Source organism: Pinus tabuliformis, chromosome 3_1 (assembly GCF_031772625.1).
Source record: "Pinus tabuliformis cultivar Carrire ecotype Pingquan chromosome 3_1, CPIR1, whole genome shotgun sequence".
Taxonomy (NCBI): Eukaryota; Viridiplantae; Streptophyta; class Pinopsida; order Pinales; family Pinaceae; genus Pinus; species Pinus tabuliformis.
Window position 1 is genome coordinate 511,015,287 of NC_142301.1, and position 16,376 is coordinate 511,031,662.

The window sequence follows — 16,376 nt, forward strand, 5'->3', positions numbered from 1 at the left end:
CGTTCAAGATCCATTTGTTCAAATACAAACCCAATCAACAATAAACTTTCAAATATACATATACAAGCAAACAAAAACCTTCAGGGTTCTCAATCATCTTGATGCAACTTATATCAAATACATCTTGTAGGAAGCTTTTCTTCTTCTTACAACCTCTGTACTTTGTAAATCCATATGTAGTACTTTTGATTTCATCCTTTTTTCAAGGTATTCACTATGCCCTTCCTCTCAATTAGAGAGATGTACTTATCTTTTATCCAGGCTCCATCTTAACTTGGAGAGATTTAGCAACTTCCTTCTTATGTAATATCAGAGAAACTACATCTTTCAATGCTTCTTGATTATCATCATTCTTATAGCTTCTTTCATCGTGCTGAACATTGTGAATTTCTTCCATTACGAACATCTTCAACATCGTGAAGATCATGTACTTGCAAAAGCCTTAGTAGCAAGAACACACGAAAGCATAAAATTAATTATATCATATTAACATAATGGAAGCATCAAGGCATTCAAACTTTCAGACATCAAATACCTAAACTTAGTTCATAATTGACAAGAGACATATCTTTTAGACTTTCAAATTCTTGCTAGGGATTTGTCATAATTTATAAACCCTAAACTCAAACTTCAACAATCAAATTACAATACAACTACAAAACTATATATCTAGGGCTTCAACATTACTTTCAGAGCTATATGGCAGATTCTACTAGGATTTATTGCAAACCCTAGAAATAAATATCATTATATCCTAGAACATCAAACTCTACTAAGGTTATGTTACAAACCCTAGATTTAATGAGTATCAACAATTCAGTGAGCATACTAGCATATGTGTATTTAGGATTTCATACAAGAAACTCATATCAATACTTACTTAGGTGAACCCTATAAAAATACATCAAAGTTAGATATACAACAATTTCAATCAAGCTAGGGTTTCGATTGAGCAGAAGAATACATACCTAGGGTTTCAGATCATAGTAGTAAAGCCTAAATGACTTAGGATTTTATTTTCATAACAATACCAACACCCTAAATATCACAACACCACTAAGAGGACTAGGGTTTCAACATTATTGTTAACATATCCTAAGCAAGGATAGAATTTTATTGTATAATTCCTAGGTAGAGTAGTGTTTCATTGACATACCCTTAACATTAAGAGGCTAGGGTTTCACAGTGAACCCTACATATCAGGGTTTCACAAAAATGAACAAATGATAATATAATGAGGGTGGATTCAATCTAATGATTGATCACCCTAACAAGAATCTTTGTGATTCAAGATCCTAAACATAAGAAAGTTAGTAATACAAGCCAAATTTCTAAAAGATTGTATCCTTTTCATAAAGAAGTTTAGCTACGAAATTTTATATATACCCTGAGATACTTCTTTTACAAACCTTGTAGGGTCTCTTCTTGAAGGGCTCCCTCTTACCTTGAAATATCAACATTTCTTTATATACCTACAACATTTACTCAAAAATATACAAGTACAAGAATATGATAACAAACTTCAAACCTTAAGTCATCTTTTAAGATATCAACTTTGGGCTTTCAAATTCAATTCCATATTTTGCCAGGGTTTCCAATTTCTCCCTTGACTTCCTACAAACCCTAGAGACTAATAGGGTAGAGAATAGGGTTATAGTTTCTTAACTAAGGTTTACAAGAGTTTAGATGCCAATAATTTCATAAAGGTTAAAAACCCTAGATCTAGAAAGTGAGATATATAAAAAAAAGAAAAACTAATTAGAGATTTGTAGAAATAATTATACATACCTTATATCTTTCTTACATCATCCTAACTTTGCAAGTGACTTCCTTTCAAGGATAAAGTTGTACCATCTTTAGTTTTGCCTTCAAGGCAAGATTGGCTTTTGCTTCTTTTGTTTAAGGTGTTTTGTTGTAGATTTTCATCTTAGCTTTTATAAACCATATGCCACTTTCTTATTGCAAATATTCAACCCTTTGAAATATCACTGCAATTCTTCCTCTACAAGTCTACTCGACTGTAGCTTTGTACCACACAACCCATGATCACTGTAATTTTCTTTAAATTATTGAGCTATTATTGCAACCTAGAATCACTCCAACTTTGACTATAAGATTGGATCACAATAACTTCAACTACATATTTGGGTCATTGTATTTTCGTTTACTCATTTGGATGGACAGACTTGCACTTTCATATGCAACTTCAGATAGACTAATTTTGGATGACAAGCTTGTAACTTTGGATTACACATGCAATTTTTGATTCACTGCAAGTTCGGATGATAGACTTGCAATTTTGGATAGGCAAATTAACATAGCTTTTGGTCTTCTTCTATAAGTGTGATGCTTCTTACTGCAATCTTTGGGTTACTATGGTATCATTGTACCTTTGTTTTGAATGTTTATTTCAAAATTCCAGATTTCACAGAACTTTGTATTTATGCCCAGATCTTAGTCTTTTTCCATAGAGATCTCTGCTATTATCAAATATTATGGTGACTAATACTTCATAATAGACCTTCCAGTTAGGCCTATAAGGCCTCTAAAAAATTTAACTTTGGTTTACCTCTGAAGAAGGATCTTCGCTAGAGATTGGGGCTGATATTAGTCCACAAAAGGCATCTAAAAAAATATGATTCGGTTATCTCTGTAATGATGGACAAAACTTGAATTCCAGACCTTCTAAGGTGACACTAAAATTCGGATGTGAACACAAATCTTTGTTTTTTCTTCCAAAGGATTCGGCCTAGTCTATGCTTGTATCTTAGCACTTAAGATCCCACAAACAATGCTTCAAATTCTTTTTCTTATCTTAATTGAGGCATACAATCTAACCATAGGGAATGTGTCTTTCAAATATGCTCAAAATGTTTAATTCTTCATTCAGATTTTCCTTCTAGGAGCTCGGTCCTAAAGAATTGGCTTTTCTTCCTTGTCTTGAAGCTCTTGTGACCTTCTAACTGCCCTCATTCTGATGTCCTTTGCTCTGATACCATGTTGAGAAATCTAGGGCATCATGTAGTTAACTCGATTTCTCCCGTAATGACATTATCTTATAATGTTTTACTTATTATATTTTTCTTTCAATTTGTTATGTTCTTATCATTAAGACTAATGTCAATTCATGAAGAACACAAACAAAAAGGGAACACAAGATATAGGCACACAACCAGGGAAAAGCCCCTAGGTAGGGAAAAACCCAGTCAATAACTCTTCCTTCGGTAGATTCAAATCACAGTGAGACAACCAAGACTCTTGACCTAAACCTTTCTCCATCCATCAAGTCAGCCTTTGAAGTATTCTTCTTCCAGAACAAATCTTCAAGTTTTGATCCTTATTGACATCTCCTGCAATTCCAGAAATTTCGACTTCCTGCAATCATAGCGACTTTGACTTCCTACACTTATAAACTTCAAACTTTAGCATCTTGTAATAGAGTTTACTTCCTTTACTTCATACTTCAATCTTGCAATAATGTCTTGGTCTTGTGAAGCCTCGTTGTGCTTCACTATTTTGTAATATATGAACTTGACTAATTGTTCTCTGAAATGGGTCGAGTACACATGGGTATTTATAGTTGTTGTTGCCTGTAAATGAGCCGACATGAGTAATAGCTTGTAGAAGATTAATTTGAGGCTGACTTGCAAGGTGACAAAGGGCGACTTGATGGTGGAGGAGTTATCATGACTCAAATTATTTTCTTTCTTTAACACAATGATCCCAAGAAGGGTTTACATAATTAAATTTGACTTTGACTCAACAAATTCCTAGAGCATTCAATGGGTGCCTTGAACTATTAACTATTGACCCAAGCATAAAACCCATGCTTCAATAAGTCAATTTATTTAACAATAAAATTTTATTTTGACAAATACAACACATCATGACTCAAAATATAATTATTAAGACCGACACTAGTTACATTCTTCAACACTAGTCGTACCCTTGACCTATGGTGCACCATATCTTGGTCGATACTCCTGACGCATGGTAAATCATTAAAATCAACTAGTCACCATAATTTTGGTCCTTCTGACACATGGTATACATACTAGTCTTGGTTCACCATCATCTTAATCAATATCTTTGACTCATGGTGAATCTCCAAAGGCCTCACTCTCCATGATTAATTCCAAGCCTGATTCTAAATTTGCTCACTCAACCTACTTGGAGCCTAAGCCTAATGTTGAAAGGAACCCACTCAACTGAGTGATTTTTGGCCTCTAGGACCATTCTTCCTAATCTTGGTCAACATACTTGACATGGGAAGAATAATTGTCCTCTACTAGACTATTCTCCCAAATCCGGTCAACACACTTGATAGAGGGAGAATGTTTGTCCCTGATGCTACCACATCAACACTTCGAACCATTCTCCCTAATCTTGGCCACCCTGACCTAAGAAGAATAACTTTCCTTGATGTTGCAATTTCATCACTCCCTCTTGTTGAGAGAGACATGCTCAATCATTCCTAGCTTGTCCTCGAAGCACACAGACTTCATTCTGGCACAAAGGCTTTGTCAACAATGTGCTTCACTGTAGATAATTCTTGGTACTAGATCTCACTGTGCTTTGACCTGTCATCATGGTCATCACCCACATTTGATCAAACAATCCTGCAAGTATTTTTTGAAGCCATACTGCTTCTCAAATTGCTAACCAAGCTGCAATATTGAGTGCGACAGTTGTTTGCTTTCCGCTCATCCAAGAAATCATAACCCCAAACTGGAGCAATATCCTGATGAGCTCTTTCTGTCTTCTGCACTTTGCACCATTGTTGTTTTCTAGCATATTAGCTAAGCCTAATAATCTCAATGAAAATATATCATCTCCAACTTAGAGGTCAACTTGTTTTGAAGGTAAAACAAGTATCCTTGATTTCTCCCTCTATTATGGGAGCAAATATTTCTACCACAGGTGCACCCTCTGACACATGAGCCCTGCTTCTGTCAGAAACAAATCATATATGATCACGTTGATTGATTAATCCAAATCTTTGGTGCAACCTTCTATTTGAAACCAAGAGACTTCTTCATGACCCTCAAAGCCTTGATGTAGTTCCACGCACACTTCTTCCTCAAACTCTTCATAGAGAAAAACAGTCTCTACAATCATCTGAAGTAATTCCATAACAGAAGCAACAATAATTCTAATAGAAGTGTACCTGTTAATTGATCCTCTCCCTCTTTCTGGGAGAACCTTCTAGTTTTAAGTCTTGCTTTGTACTTGTTTATGCTGCCATCCACAACATGCTAGATATTGTAGATCCATTTAAAAGTCACCACCGACTTCCCTTTGGCACAATCAAGGTATACGTCAAATTTGCTAATTTGTTTGCTCCCTCTTAGCTCAGATCTCATCTTAGTACAATATCAATCAACAAAAATCACCGATTATGGGAGAGTCCTCTTGTTGCAAGCTTTTCTTTGTTCTTCCACTAATTCCATCTACTTCCAGAGCCTTGGAAACGTTTATTATGTACTTACAATCCTCACTAGGAGGTCATGGTAGAACAATTACAACTAAGCAAAAGAAACAAAGGCCAGAGGATAACTAATAGTAAACTAATAACAATAATAATCAAGGAAGATAGATATAAAGTACTTATCTTTTGAGGGTTATAGGGAAATGTCAACTCCCTCTTGATTTTGGCTTTCTTGCATCCAATTTATCAACCTCGTCCTCACCATCAACATGATGTAATGTTTTCATTGCATGAGCTAAGAATGTCTTTCGAGTTATTTCTTTGGTGAATGGATGGATATACTACATGTTATCTTGTGAGTTCCTATTGTTGAAGATTATCATTTTCAATTTGTCTTATGTATGGAATTGTTGCTTCTAGATTATGCTTGTTTGTGCCCTAATTTGTTAAAAATAAATGTTCAAGTTTATCTAGTTGATAATTGCATATGTTAATCATTGTATAACATGTAATGAATGTTCCTAGTGGAGGAATTCTTATAACTCTCCATCAAACTCCATTTATCATTGAGTGGGTAAATGTTGGAATTTTGATACCTAGGGCATCAAATTTCGGCCTCCTTAGCAACAAATTAGGCTTATCTAGAGCATCCTTGACTCCATATGCCCAAAGGACAAGGCACTAGTCCAAGTCTTTGGTGATCAATCTTAAATTTTCTCCATAATTTTCTCTTCTCAAATTCGGTCCTTTTAAGGCTAGGGAGAAAAACTAGGGCTTGGAGCGAAATTTTAGGGGAAGAGGTTTTTTGGTGATTTGAGAGCCTAAACATCAAGAGATAGGTCTAGGCTACCTAACCTATCAATTTGGTGGGCATCCACTCAAATTTCATCCATAAAAGCTCTTGCCCTAAGAGGGAAACCTTAGTTTCTCTTCCTCAATTGATGGAGTTTCTTGAGGGTTCTAGGAGCCTTGGAATAGTTGATTGTCATGGTACGAAACCATTTCTCTTTGATCTTGATCTTGTGAACACCTATTATCATCGAAACTTCAAAACCCTAGGTCTTGAGCCTTCTTTTCTAAGGCTTTCCTTTGAGAGCAATTTGCTTCTGTGGAGCCTTGAACCATCATCGTGCCTTTCTTTGAATGACTCCTAGTGAGAACATTGTACAACTTATTCATGGCATATCCATTTTAAGCAATCTTACCCTTACTGGGACTCCTCCCATTGGTGAAAATCTGTAAAGGGTAGGGGTTTTGGCTGAAATGACATTGGGTGTATTGTTGCACAAACTAGTAGGCCTAGAATATAGGCTAAAGGTAGAGGGCACAACAACAATTTGGGACAAAGGCCCACTGTCACCACAACCTATGTCCCCTTCTCTTCTTAGATTTTCATTGATAGGAAGAGTCCCAATATCCCTCACTTGCAATTAATATGTCTATACTAGGGTTCAAAGTGAGGCAAGGATGACTCATTCAATGGAAAAAACCAATTAAAGTGTAAGCTTTGGGAGAAGCTAGGATGACTTTCCACCAAAAGCCCCTAGAAAAAAAGACTATATGAGACATAGGGTTGAGATATTTGACAAGGTAAGAGTTCATTGATGGTAAAGACAACCAATAGAAAAGGTTTTGAATGATGTGCTACTAAAGTACGAACCTTCAAAGAATCCCTAAGTTGAAGAAAGGCTTCTAGAGTTCCCACTTGGTGTGATAGCTAGGGCATCAATTTAATTGAAATTCCACCATCGAAATTTGTTCAAAACTTGTGGACACCTAGAGGAGACACTAAGGAATCCCAAAATTCCTCCTCCCTAACATTTTGCACCAAGCCTTGGAAAGCCTCCTTATCCTTAAGGGACGAAGAATAAAATAGAAGAGGTGAAAATAATGATGTTTCGTTGTGTTAATGTGATCCCCAAGGATTTAGGACCAATGCTTAGCAATTGGGAGGATTGGAGTAAAAAAAGACCTTCAATTGGTAACTTCGCTCATCAAGGAGGCCTAAAGAAGCAACTTCACTATCCATGGATGTAACTACACAACTTCAGAATTTTATGCTTCAATGACAATTGATATGGAGTTTCATGGATACAAATTATCCTCTAGCAACATTCGTTCATTCATCATCTTATGAGTAACATGCAAAATTTTCCAATAGTATCAAGGCCTTAAACAAATTTTCATGAATTAGGGCACAATAATAACCATAAGAGAAAGTTCCATCCATTAGACATTCATTATTTCAGAAATATAGCATTAAAAGGCACTTACAAGACAATGAAGAGTATATCCATCCATCAATTTGCCAAAGAGAAGCTCCAAGAAAGATAACGAATTTTTCCAAACATCAAAATGCATTAGAATCATCCAAATCTCTCCACAAAATTGCAAGCCGAAAACCTCTAATGAGAGGGCCAAAAATCTAAGTGTGCTGATCCAAAATGAGAGTGAGCCTCTCATGTTTATACAAGTCTCATGAATTCAATTTTCTAAAGAAGGAGCCCCTAAAGTGTTAACATAAGGTAGCAAACCCTTGGTTACAAGCCAACCAAGATAGCTTTAACATTAAATATGATTTGATTCTTCTTTAGCCAGTGTAATTAATGTGAAGTGCACTCCAATGCTAGCATTGAGGCCTCATGCGCCAAAAATGAGGGTAAGGGCCTAAAAAATGATGGTCATGAGGGGGATGCCTTCCAAATGCTGCAAAACATCTCCAAATCCCAATTTGGGCTTGGGGGGCTTCAAATGGGTCTCCAAATGGATCAAAATCATGTTGATGCTCCATCAACGAGGGCTAGAAAATGACACATGCCCTCCCATGTCTCTCCTGGTGAGACAAAACCTCATCTAGGCTCTGGATCAGCGGCCAAGTGTTGGATGTCAATGTGTGGCCAACTGGGCAACGTTGTCCAAGTGCATCATTATCTTTGTATGGTTGTGGCATGAACAAGCCATGTGTGTGCTGAAAAGGTCCATGGTGTGATAATCAATGCATTACAATGGTGGAGGTCCATGGTTCTCAACATTCACCTTACAAATGCCATTATGACCCTCTAGACGGCTTGGACCCTGTATAGGGAGACCAAGTCCAATATGAAGACTTGTCTGCAATCTTGTATAAGATCTAATGCATCTCCTCGCCTTCGAGTGCAATTGAGTAAATAAGCTTGCTAATCAAGGGCATAAATGGACACTTCATAGTGGCATGCCCTTCCAAATGAGGGTTTGAAGATGACACATGCCCTCCCATGTTTCTCCCGGTGAGACAAAACCTCATCTAGGCTCTGGATCAATTGCCAAGTGTTGGATGTCAATGTGTGGCCAATTGGGCAACGTTGTCCAAGTGCATCGTTATCTTTGTATGGTTGTGGCACAGACAAGCAACGTGTGTGCTGAAAAGGTTCATGGTGTGGTAATCAACGCATTGCAATGGTGGAGGTCCATGGTTCTCAGCGCTCACCGTACAAATGCCATTATGACCCTTTGGAGGGCTTGGACCCTGTATAGGGAGATCAAGTCCAATATGAAGACTTGCTTGCAATCTTGTATAAGATCCAATGCATCTCCTCACCTTCAAGTGCAATTGACTAAATAAGCTTGCTAATCAAGGGTAGAATTGGACACTTCATAGTAGCATGGCTTTCCAAATCAGCGTTAAAATGTACAGGTGTTACATTGCTCGACAAGAGAGATGAATGAAGGGCCCTATTAGGTGGCTTCAACCTTTAGGGGAGTGACAAGTCCATGGCACATCCATCAAATGGATGTGTCATGTGAGATATTGATGGAATGGAGCGAGGGCAAGAGGGAAGGCTCCAAGCCACATGCCATGATAAAAGGGTAGCTATGATGAGGGAAGCCCACACCTTGGGTGCATGAATGTAGGAGGGTGCAATCGTAGTACATGATTTACCCTGACCTTTGCTTTTCCACCCTTCTTCATATGCCTTTTGCCTTTTCTTGAATTTTCTTCCTTTTACTGCTTGGGGCTCTAGGGGATGAGAGCATGGTGTGTATGATATAGTAGTGATTACCCCCTTCAGGTTGGACAGTTCATTGCCCACCAAGGGTTGGGACAATAATGGGTTCCTTAATGATGCAGGGGGTCACTCATAGGGGGCCTAGGAACTAGGGTGATGGCCATAGTGATAGGGGTGGAGTTCATGTTTAGCTTTTGCCCACACGCTAATTTTTTATGTCTCAACCATCTTTTGCATTTTGTTGTACATTTCTTGTTGTAAGTGGCCAAATTATGCTTTAATCTTTCTTTTCATTTTGCATCAACCTCGGGGCATCGTTGCAAGCCCGACTCAAAGTGTGGACAAGGGGAAGGGTAGGCTAACACCTTATGGATCCAATGGATAGATGTGGACCCAGATTGGGAAAATGTGAAAAGGGCTTGTAATAAGCGAAGGGAAGCAAGATAAATGGTATCGGGAAGCGGGACCACACAACCAAAATTAGGGTTTCCCGTGTAGTGCCACTCCTAAAGCTAATAGCCAGGAGAGGAGATCCCATGAGATTAAGATACAAAATTAACTCCCAAGTTGAGATAAGGGAACAAGAGTACAGTGCAAGCCCATTCTTTCCGTCGAATCCCACCACTAATCCATGTCCAAATGTGTCCAAGAAAAGCAAGCATAAACATCCAATTACATAATGAGAAGTCATACCTTTGGGGTTGGAAGGCCTACCTTCAAACATACGATCATAACAGATGAGTGAGAGCACACAAGGGCTGACTCAAATGGCGGAGAACGATGGCACATAGAGTTATCAGGGGGCTGCAAGGGGCTACTGGCTAAAGACAAATCTAGGAGAAAATTTCTCCTATAGGGGTCACTCACTAGTGGTGGGTAACAAGTCCCAAAATAAAAAAATTCTCCACTGATTAGCAATCGTCTAAAGAATTTTTCGCAATTGAAAGGAAGGGACGCTAAGTGATATAACCTAGACACTAGCTAAGTGATATAACCTAGACACTAGGCCAGGTAGAGACTCAAAATATTTTGTTGCAATATTAAAACCCAAATGCGATCCATTGGCCTCACTGCAAAAGTAGGGGATTTCTTGGGGAACTACATTTTGGTCTTTTGAAGAGAAACATCCAAGGACAAATCCTTTGGTTCAAAACCATTGCCTAGAATACCCTTGGACTAAGTTGCCCCATGTCTTTGCCACCCATTTGGAGAAACATCTGATTGTGACAGTCACCTTAATATGCATATCAGATCAGACTCCTAGTAGGGAGCATTCTCAAGTGAACCCATGGGCATATGCCAGTGAGAATGGTAGAGGGAGTGGATCCTGAATTAGGATAGCTGGAACAGGCAAAGGCCTTGAGAGAAATACATGCGGCATGAAGGGATTCTATTTTAAGCCCAAAAGAGTCTGCCTTGGTCGATCTAGAGGAACCTAAAGGAAGGGTCGAAGCTGCAAAAGGAGCTGGATTGAAGAGACATTATAATACTCGAATGATTTTAGAAAGTTATGATATGATGAAAACAATAATTTTTACAGGATCCCAAAACATAATTTCATTTATTATATAAATATTTTTCAAGTACAAAAATGCTATTTAATTGCAAAACAATTCAAGATCCTTTCTAAGCATCTTTGATGCAGGAATTTTTGTCATGGTTTCTGAACATAGTTGTAGGTTAATTAAAACTAGTTTATCCTAGTATTAGCAAATGTAGGTTAATTAAAACTGGTTTATCGTAGTATTAGCAATGGAGTAGATACATCGTACTTGAGTAAATAGCCCATAGAAATCCTGGTGATTATTATTCTAAATTCTCTCTTCCCATGGTAACAGTGAACTACTTGGTAAGCACCAAGGGACTATTCATTTATTAGCTAATGAAGAAAAAAGGTGATCAGCATAATAATCAATTTCAATCATCCAATAACTGCAAAAAAATGAATTGTGCCAAATAAAAGCAAATGAGTTGTTCCACCAACTAGAATGTATATTGTATATTATATTATAATATTTTTTGACGATTTGAAGGTTCTACATTTTGGCTTTTTCGCCGAAATCTGGTGATAACTTTTTTGGCAAGACTGATTTTTTGTTGTTTAAAATGTGCCTTCAAATACATAAATGGATTCAGCACCCTGAAAAATCCCCAAGGCACTTGGATTGACAGCACACAGCTCAAACTTGTGATTCTAACAAATTCCTGCCGGATTTCAAGCAAAATTGACCGGAAAACATGACCAGAAAAGGGCCAAAACATAGAAGAGTTAGACAGCAGCATAATTTTCCAGCGCATCTCTGTAATTACTCAAAGCAATAAATAACAACACTTCTGTCCCATGTGTTTATTGCAATACTAATCATGTGCAGAGCAACCTGAGATGCATTACACATCAAATGCATTTGGCGACCATACGGAGTGAGGAAGAACCTTGTATGGATTCAGAATACCATTGATGTCTAGAAGTTTCTTGAAGGAAGCCATTATTTGCACCTGTATTGCAAGAACAACATATATATCAAAATCTGTAGAGAAATTTAGTACGGTCAGCAGCACATGTGATGATATTGACTCCACGACCCATCCTTAGACTTGTTTTGAATTATGAATATCAAGGAGTTTAAAGCATATTGTCAATCATACACCATCCCAAGGAAGATTATGCTGGATATAAATTGAAGGAAACATACGGCTCAATATTTTTGATTTTGTCCTGCGAATTCCATACCATACATACCAGATGGACCCAATTGCATGCACCATAATATTCTTTAGATAAATAGATTTTAGGAATGAACCTACTAAAACCAACTGAAATAACAATAGGGGTGAAAGGGACAATTATAGCAACAAAGATAGCCAGTTTCAAACAGATGTTACCGCTTCAGCAGGTTTGCTGTAATATATTTCATTAGCTTTCATCAAACCCAGTCCATGCTCTGCACTAATGCTGCCTCTGTGACGTGCAGTCCATTCGTATACAAAAGGCTCAATTTGTTCCAATATCTGTATAGAAAATGGAGGTAGTCAACAGCCAAATCTTACAAGTAATGTGCAGATAGGTAAGATTAACCCCATGCATTCTTACCCTCGTGGATCTACTGTCAAAACAGAGAACTGTAAGCATAGACTCATTTAAATATTAGTCAGACATTAAATTGCATAATGTAGTTGCAAAGCACCTTGTCATCATATTTGGGAGCTGATATATTCAGATGTAGGTTACCATCTCCAAGATGACCATACCCCAGAACTTTAACTGGTTCACCTGCCAACGTTCCAATAAAGTAGAATGAATGACTGGATCGGGATTTTCTCAAGTTATAATAGACATAGATCTGTAAGAAGATTGAAAAAGACATGTAAATACTAAATGATGTTCACACTAATCTACTGTTCAATAAGTGGGCACGGAATATTATCTATACAAAATTGTGTTATGAATAAAATATATATAAATATAAATAATGATGATAATTGTAATAATGATTAATTAATTAGTGATTAGTATTGAAGAGGCAGGTCTCTAAGGACATGACCGTTTGTGAAGGGGTACCCAGTTGAGAAATCTAAAGGGCAATGATTAGAGTGATTTCTCTTTTATTGATAATTGCTTGTGATGTCTTTTTACTTTTCTTACTTATTTAGCTTTTTTACTTATTATTATATTTGTGTATCATCAAACAGCGACCAAAACAAGAAGAACAATAACACAAAATATAGGCTGCAAGCCAGGGCCAAAACCTCTCCACTTGAGAGGAAAACCCGCAAATCTCTTCTTTTCTTATAGATTCTTCAATTGAAGAATTCCAAGACCTCTAGACCAAGACCAATACCCATCAAGACCAAGTCCAACCTTTCCGGATGATGTGCATCCTTTGTCAAGCCAAACCCAATCAAATCTCTTCTAGTAGCACAACTTTGACCTCCAGCTGCAGAATTTCGGCTTCTACTGCAGGTTTGAAATTTTCAGCCCTCCTGCTGCAGCTGCTGCCACACGTGTGAGCATCTTTTGGCCTCCCAAGGCTTCCTCATACCTTTCTTACTTATTATTACATTTGTGTATCATCAAACAACTACCAAAACAAGAAGAACAATAACACAAAATATTGTTGATTTGGGGTAGTATCGGATGTCCTTTAGCCATGAAAATTGGTGGAGGAATGGTTTGGGGAAATTCCACCCGGTTAGAGAGATGTTAAAATAAATTGATATTTTTAATGGGTTCCTAAGTCTAAACTTAAGAAAATAAAAATATTAATGAATAATAATATAAAACTGGGTGAGAATCTTCTAAAAGACATGGATCAAGCCAAATCTAATCTTAGCCATTGATTAGAGATTTACTCTCGGCGATTGAAGACTCAACAAGAGAAGTGTAAGAGGAGGCTTGAGGGTCAGTTGGAAATACACCAAGATTGATCAGTTAGTTTGATTCTCTAGAGCGGGGTTTGCTGAGAGAAATCGAACAAGTGATCTGAGTTGCAGCGAGGGGTAGTGAATGCATAGCAGAGAGGAAGAGATAGTGCCGAAAGACCAGTGCAGAGCCAGTGGGAGCCATGCAGAGGGCCGAAGTGACTGCGCAGATGCTAGTAGGGCCTGCGTGGGTGACATAGAAGGCTAGAGAGCCAACGTAGAGCAGCAGAATGCTGACACAAGGGGCTTTTAAGTGACGCAAAGGCCAGGAGGGCTAATGCAGAGCTCCAAAGAAGCGTCAGAGAGATTTTCGTGGAGCAGACTTACTGAATATCTGCTTTCGAAGAGAGAGAGGTATTACTGCCAGATTGATTTCTCTGTTGGATGAGCCAGTTTGGCACCCTAGTTGTACTCAAGAAGGCTGCTTAATAATAAAACCCTCAGAATTGCTGCACCAGTTTTCCCAAGTTGGGGTTTTCCGGAGACGATTGTCCAAAAATAACGGTGTCCCTTGTGTGTTTGTCTATTCTTTCAGTTGATGATTTGTAGATGGTTGAGATTGCATTTGTGTTTATTTTCAGTATTTATATGGTTAAATAACTTGTTAAGAAATTAAACAAGTAAGTGAAATAAACCAGATAGTGCAAGAAGAATTTCTAACGGGTTAGACTTAGAAATTTCAACATGGTATCAGAGCGTTGCAGATCACAAGAGAGCTGAAGGCACCAGCTGAAATCAGAAATTTGCAGTAGAAACAGTTGTCCCGAGAGACAGAGTTGTTCCTAAGTAGAAAGCAGCAGAGAAGGAGTGACGCAGAGGGCCTGCGTCATCAGTTTGAGCCAAAGAGAGGGCCAGCGTAGAGGCATAGGAAGGCAGAAGAGGCTCACAAAGAGCCACGTCATCTTGCTCAGCCAGGTAGGAGTGACGCAGTTGGCCAGAGGAGCGATTCAGCCTTGCCGGGATTGCGTAGAACAAAGAGGCTCAGTTTCTTCAGCTGCTAGGGCCTAGGGAGTTGTGGGTAGATTGTGGTTTGTGAAGTTGGTGGGGTGTTGTTGCTGTCGAAGTAGAACAATATCTAACGGGACAAAACCAAGGTTGAGAGAGTTGCTACCTAGGCAAATTTCTAGCCAAGAAATCCAGATCAGTGTTGCAGGAGAAAAGGGGATTGGATAGGAGCGGTTCGACAGTTGGCAGGAGGATTTCCAGAGGGAAATCAAGACTCAGAGGGAGTAGAGGAGAGGATTTCCAAGAGGGAAATCAAGACTCAAAGGGAGTCTAAGAGAGAACTTCCAGGAGGGAAGTCGAGACTTAGAGGGAGTCGAAGAGAAGAGCGAAGATGGCAATGAACGAACTGAGGGATCAAGACAAGTTGGACGGGGCATCCAACTTTGTCATCTGGAAGGCCAAGATCCTGTTTGTTCTGGATAAACATCGCATCAAGGCCTTCGCCTTGAGAACCGTGGCTATCCCAGTCGACCCAGCTGATAATGAAAGGTATGAGGATGCAATGGCCAAGGCAAAGTGCATAATCCTTGATGGAGTCAAGGATCATGTAGTTCAACATATTGCCGAGAAGAACATGACAAAAGAAATGTGGGATACTTTGACAACATTGTATCAAGGCACTTCCGTGCAGAGGAAGATGCTACTAGAGAATCAGTTGTAGTTGTATCAGATGCAGAAGGGGGAGTAGATAGATCTATACCTCAGTAGGTTGCAAGAGATTCAAGACCAATTTACTTCCGTAGGGGCCACGCTGGATCAAGAGTTCCTGGTGAGAACCACCCTGAATGAAGTCTCCGAGGAGTGGGAGACATTTGTCCAAAGCATTTTGGGCAGAGCTAATCTTCTAGGATGGGAAGAGACGTGGGCAACTCTTCGCCAAGAAAAGATCAGACGGCTGAACAAGGCGGGAAGTAGCAGCAAAGGAGGTCGAATCAAGAAAGAGGAGGAGGAGGATGTGGCTCTGGCATCTACTTGATAGTAGGGGAAGAGACAGAAGAAGGACATCTCCAAGTTAAAGTGCTTCCATTGTGGGGAGTTGGGCCATTATGCAACCCAGTGTCCCAAGAAGAAAAATAAGGGAGAAGCTTCTGACTCCAAGGCAGCTCCGGCTAAGGCAGAGAAAAAAGTCTAGACAGATGACGACTGTGCCATGAGTGCTCATGCACCTCTAGAGAAGAGGTGGGGTGACATCGAGCTGTAGTCAAGAGGACTACAAGAGATGTGGGGCAGGATCCTTGAGGTACCCAAACTCTTGGATCATATCCAGCTACGGGAGCCCCGAGTGACAGTAGCAGGATGACGGATGTCAGTAGAAGCAAGATGCGGATGGAGCGGCAGAACAATGCTAGAGTGCAGGGATCTGTAGCAGCGCAATGAGGGTTGCAGCAGTGCGAGAGGCACAGAGGAGGTTGCAACAGTGCAGAAAGGCACAGAGGTGTTTGCAGCAGTGCGAGAGGCACAAAGTTGTTGTAGCAACGTAGAGGCAATAGAGGGAGCACAGGATAGCAGCAGAGGGAGCTTCAGCGTCAGGAGGGCTT

The 16,376-nt window shown here is 39.1% G+C and overlaps 1 protein-coding gene across 3 annotated transcripts in view; it reads right to left on the reverse strand.

Moving 5' to 3' along the window:
* Positions 1-11,385: 11,385 nt before the first annotated feature.
* The window catches only part of LOC149188053 (D-2-hydroxyglutarate dehydrogenase, mitochondrial-like), a 455,451-nt gene continuing 450,460 nt past the window's right edge, over positions 11,386-16,376 (reverse strand). For all 3 annotated transcript variants that reach the window (XM_089411557.1, XM_089411558.1, XM_089411556.1), the window contains 3 exons: positions 12,600-12,685; positions 12,298-12,423; positions 11,386-11,910 (listed from right to left, as the gene is read on the reverse strand). In XM_089411557.1, the coding sequence (XP_089267683.1) occupies positions 11,803-11,910; positions 12,298-12,423; positions 12,600-12,685 (320 nt within the window). In that variant the 3' untranslated portion in view covers positions 11,386-11,802. The remainder of the gene's footprint in view (positions 11,911-12,297; positions 12,424-12,599; positions 12,686-16,376) is intronic.